Raw genomic sequence first — 5,390 nt, 5'->3', positions numbered from 1 at the left:
ACTTAAAATATAACAAAACAGTATCATTGGGATTCAAACCCAGCACATGGGCTATAAGAAAGAAGAGCTAAACCGCTTGTGCTAGAACCACATATAAGATTATCTTTTGCATCTAATATATTTTATATGCATCTGTATATATGTAATGAAAATTTAGGGGCTCTTCAGAATCGGGGGCCTTGTACGATGGCACCTGTTGCACACCCTCAGGGCCGACTCTGTTTAAACTAATTGACAAAAACCTGTTGGATTAAATTCGACAATCATATATGTGCTGAAACTAAATGAACGTAGACACTCAATAAAAAACAATACTTGGCTACTCAAATATGAGTAGGAACTCCTACTTAAAACTCTTAGTGTTTTAATCACAGAGTTTCGTGCTTATGATAAGAACCATTCATAATATGAATCACACTGTAAAGATCATCTCTGCAAAAAATAAATTAAAATTAAGATCGTTTAGTCAATCTATTGTAGCAAATACATAGACGGTTCGTAATGCCTTTACCAATAACGTTTGATGACTAATTGATTTTTTGCACATACGATCTTTATAGGGTGATTTATAGTATGAAAAATTCTGATTTTAAACACAAAGTTTTATAAATTGACAACGGACAATTTTGAAAAATTTTGAGTACGAGTTCCGACTCATGTTGGAATAGCCAAATATTGTTCCTCAAGAAATATTGGAGTTGTATCACAAGAAATACAAAAATATTACTCTTATCACGTATTTATACCATATTTCCAATAGAGATGGAACCCACATATATTTGTAGACCTTACCTCTATTGAAGATGTGATATAAATATGTGATAAGTATAGCATTAATCCAAAAAATATCATACATATATTTACTTGGTATGATAGAAGGGAAAAGTCTTGACGGCCGTCAAGAAATATATTCACGTGCGTAATTTCACACAACACTGTCACGTAACGAGTAGTACCCAAACATATATTTCCGATTCTATGCACATTTATCCCAAAGCATATAAAACGGCCGATCATTCAACGTTATTTTTTGTTCTCCTACTCATCTCAATTGAGGAAGGATGCACCAACATATCATACCACCACCTCATTTCTTACCCTTTTGAAAAAGGGTTGGCGTTATTAAAGTGGCAGAAAAAGCTCTTCTTCCCCTTCCTTTGATTTTTGAGGGTAACACTTGGGTCCATACCCATCACCATCAAAATATAAACAAATCAAGGCCAGTTAAGAGATGCTGATGCCACAAGGCCAGCAGCACATACGAAACGCTACGTGTCGGGATTCCATTGAGCAGGACAATGTGTGTGTTCCCCTAACATTGTTGTTGAGGAATAAAAATCGGGTGGTGGAACCCCCCAAATCTGTGCCCACTCAGCCACTTCAAAGGCCGATGGGTAGGCCTATATCTATCCAGCTTTGGCCACTCAGGTGGCTGAGGCTGAGAGGGAGCTCACGGTTATCCGCACACGGCGACAGCGGTGGCGGAGATAGAAGGGGTCCCAAACGATTCACGTGAACGACCCATATGCCAGGTCTACATGAACTGAACACTTCCGAAATCTGTCGCTTCCCTGTTTTTATAGAATAATATTTGACTCGTTCTTCAATTATTCACTTGACATAGAATTCGTTTGGACGTATTTTTAAAATAACTGAAAGCGTTTTTAATGAAAATATTTTTAGAAACTATTTTTAGTAAAAATATTAATAAATTATAGAAAATGAAGAAGCAAAAAAGCTGGTGCTTTATATAAAAAGCACTTAAAAATGCTAAAGAATTCTTAAACCAGAACATATCTATTTTGTTAATTATTTTTGGCGAATACTGGCTCGGTCTTCTCATTGTTTTACTTTCTCTTTTTCTTCGTATTATTAACAAAATCTAGTACTGAAGGATTTTCCAGGTGGAATGGTCCTTCCCCCTTCCAAAAACGGTTACGGCCACACATTATTGACCAAAAGCTAATCTCGCATAATCCGTTATACAAAACTTACACAAACAAAAATAATCATCGTGACGATGTTCATCACATTTGAAATTCAATAACAACACTTCAAGCAAACTCATTGATTTTGAGAAGCAACAAAACATCCAAAGGTAATACAAAAAAACAATTTAGTTCGTATAATAACACATTTCTGCAACGTTCTGCAGTCGAGCGAATATTGTAAAATAAAAAAGAAAAACTAAAAATTAAGAAGGAAAAAAAAAAAAAACCAAACGACTCAGAGAAAGAAATCTAAATTTTCTTTCCTTCAACTTGTAAATTATAAGAAAATTAAGAGCAGCCTACAACCAAAAATTAACAAATCGAAAGCTACTCTCTTGTAATTTCCCTTTCTCTGAGGCTAGATCAGTAATTCTATCACGATCGCGTAACGAAACGACACCGGATTTAGGACCTCCCCGGTCTTCTCAAATCCACGACGACGACGCTGACGTTGTCGCTGCTCTGCCTAGCCAAGGCCAACTTCGTCAACAAAATGGATGAGTCCGAGCACGCCTTGTCGGAGCTTGCCGCCGCATCACAGCACAACTCCGACTGCGACGCCGCCGTCTGGGCGCGCAGGCACATGCGCACGACGCCGCAGGCGGTGTCGTTAGATACCACGTCCCAAAGGCCGTCGCTGGCAAGGATAAGACACTCGTCCTCCGCCGTCCGATCCGTGACCGTCACCTCCGGCTCCGATATCACGTACGGCTTCAGGTAGTTGTCGCCGATGGCCCTCGACATGGCAAGAACTCCGAGGACTCGCGCGCCGTCCCAGTAGATCACGCGCCCGCCCGCTGCTTCGATCCGAACGAGCTCGTCGGGTCGATCCGGCTGCACAAACACAATCAATATAATCGCACGTTAGCTAACGTGTTGTGTACGCGCAGTCAAAGTGTCAATTAGTTCACGCGCCAAAGCGACAGATTAGGTTCAATGAATTTGTAGTCTCAGTCTCTCAGATTTTATTAGATCCAAAAAGTAACGATTATTTAATTTTATTCCACTATTTGTGTTTGTTTCTCGGGAAAAAAGCGAGGGAGCTAAAAGCTCACCTTATGATCGGAGGAAAGAGGAACCGCGGCGCCGCTTCGGCAAAGCACAGCGCGCGAATCGCCGCAATTGGAGACGACTATCTTCTCCGGGGTGACGACGGCCACAACCGCCGTAGAACCGACGGCGTCGCACTGCGGAGTCTGGAGCTCGCACCGGCAGTTCGAGCTCTGTGCCTTGAGGTTCCCTTCCTGGACCTCCTCGTCCATCTTCAAGAAGCTTCGCTCCATGGCGTCCTTCCACTGTACGGACTCGCCTTCGGTTTCGAGCTCTTGCTTTACGATCTCGTACAATCGGTCCTTACACTTCAAGGCCACCTGAAGAAAAAAAATATCGAATTAAGAACAAAAAAACTAAATTCCGAAACGAAAAATCGAAAGCAAATCGGCTAAGTAAACAACGAAGATCAATTAGGCTAATTGAATAGAATTAGTGTGCTTACATGAGAGCAGCCATGGCCGTCGAAAACGCCGTAGAAGTGAGTTCCGTTAGATTCCGGATTCTCCTTTTGCAAAAAAGACGGGTGAATCGAAACGGCGTCTTCCATGTCTCGTCTTCTCCCACACACCGAAGTCATACCGAACCGGGGACTCTCCTGGACCAGCGCCTGAACCGCTTCGTTTTCCACACGAACAGACTCAGACACATCATCACCACGTGCATCTTTTACACCAGCATCATCTTCCACAACACGCACCGTAGGACTAGGCTTCGACTCTTCGAGTCCCTCTTTCGAGCTTTCGGCTGCGTTTTGTGGCACAGATGATAAGGACCGGTACAGATCGATCTTCTGCCGCTTCCGCCCGTTCTCCGCCGTCGGTTGGACGGCCATTTCAGCCATGTATTTAAGCGGCAAGAGGTCCAATCTCCTCCGCCGCGACGTCCTGGAGCTCGCGTCCATCGTCGTCGTCGTCGTCGTCGTCGCCGACGCCTCGCTTTCTCCAACAACACCGCAGCACATTCCAGCCATCGCAAATCAAATCAATTAGACCAATACCAAAATCGATCGACAAACAACGCCAACAAAAAAAATTAACTCTTCTCTCGCTCGTTAGAGAGATTTCAAACTTGTTAGTGTGAGAGAGAATGGATTTCTATAAAATGAGTTTGGACGGAGCTTTTTCTAAACGAAGGAGGAGAGCGCCACCTCATCACCCCGCAACAATTTCACCTGGGGGCCACCACGCCTAATCACGGGCAGCTTGCCCGTCACCATCTCGGGCACGATCCGACACTGTCCAGTTGGTATGACGTCGAACTACTGAATAGAGCGCTCTCATCTCTGCCGTCCATCTCATCTCCAGCATCCCTCGATTTTGAACACGTGCTTCGTCCTTCTCGACGCGTATACGTGGCCTGCTTTTGGGTTGACACGTTAGGTATACGCGGTGTCCTTTCTTCGACACGCATGTGGTCCACGACCGACCCCTCTCTCTTTTTTTAAATATTTTTCTATTTTTTATTTTAATCGCTGCTTCTATATACCACCACGTGGCGTCATCGTGGATGTACGAGACTGGTTTTCTTTCCCACACGCGAGTAACTCCAACAGCTAAAGCTTTTTGTTGTGGACTTTCCCCATTGGGAAGAGGTGGAACGATCCTAAATTTTATTTTTTAGCACCAGATTTTTGTATTCAATTTAATATATTAATTTCATACCACTAAAATTATAATTCGATGTTTGGGTGCAGAAGAAAAACACATTATTGTTAATGGATTTGATAATTTTTTACACGATTTGTTAAGCCATTTAGACGTAGTTGTATTGTTTGGTTTCTATTTCATACTAAATGTTGATTTGTCATTTTTTTCTAATATCTACTAATTAATAAAACACTCATTATCAACCAAAATTTTATGAAATTATCAGTTTAACCATCTAATTAAAACAAAATATGAAAAAAAAATATAAAGTAGAAATGTAATTTCACATAACCAAATTTTGCCATTTTTTTTTTCAAAGTCTCATCTAAATGTAATCCTAACATATCTCTAATTATTTAAAAAAAAAATTCTCACTCCCTTCCTCTTTCCTTCTATTTCAAAAACAAAAATAAAATTTTTTTCTCACACATTTGTGTGTGCCCATATGCTAGAAATATTTGACAAGAGTTCCTACTCAAAATTGTTCGTTACTGCTTCATATAACTTTGTGTTTATGACTAAAATTGTTTATATTTTAAATCTCGTTATAAAGATCGTCTATGTAAAAACTAACTTTGTTTAGTCATCGAACTGTACACAAACAGATGAACGAAATTAATAAAAGCATTACAAATCGTTTATGTATTAGTTACAATAGATTAACTAAACGACTGTAATTTTAATTCTTTTTTTTTTTTTG

At 40.7% G+C, this 5,390-nt stretch overlaps 1 protein-coding gene across 1 annotated transcript; it reads right to left on the bottom strand.

The window, feature by feature from the left end:
- Nucleotides 1-2,053: 2,053 nt before the first annotated feature.
- Nucleotides 2,054-4,331, bottom strand: LOC114826111 (protein phosphatase 2C 37-like). The gene is made up of 3 exons (XM_029105899.2): nucleotides 3,487-4,331; nucleotides 3,047-3,361; nucleotides 2,054-2,825 (listed from the first exon to the last, which is right to left on the bottom strand). Exons 1-3 carry the CDS (start codon nucleotides 4,012-4,014, stop codon nucleotides 2,397-2,399), a joined length of 1,272 nt encoding a protein of 423 aa, XP_028961732.1. The 5' UTR covers nucleotides 4,015-4,331; the 3' UTR covers nucleotides 2,054-2,396.
- Nucleotides 4,332-5,390: the final 1,059 nt, after the last annotated feature.

Source organism: Malus domestica, chromosome 07 (genome assembly GCF_042453785.1).
Source record: "Malus domestica chromosome 07, GDT2T_hap1".
NCBI lineage: Eukaryota > Viridiplantae > Streptophyta > Magnoliopsida > Rosales > Rosaceae > Malus > Malus domestica.
This window is presented reverse-complemented; position numbering and strand designations above follow the sequence as displayed.

What these genes read in the sequence shown, in the direction of transcription:
- LOC114826111 (XM_029105899.2), bottom strand. Translation starts at nt 4,014, where the DNA reads ATGGCTGGAATGTGCTGCGGTGTTGTTGGAGAAAGCGAGGCGTCGGCG. An exon ending in ACGGCCATGGCTGCTCTCAT is followed by an intron (nt 3,362 to 3,486) that starts GTAAGCACACTA and finishes TTTTTTCTTCAG; the next exon opens with GTGGCCTTGAAGTGTAAGGA. An exon ending in CTCTTTCCTCCGATCATAAG is followed by an intron (nt 2,826 to 3,046) that starts GTGAGCTTTTAG and finishes GTGTTTGTGCAG; the next exon opens with CCGGATCGACCCGACGAGCT.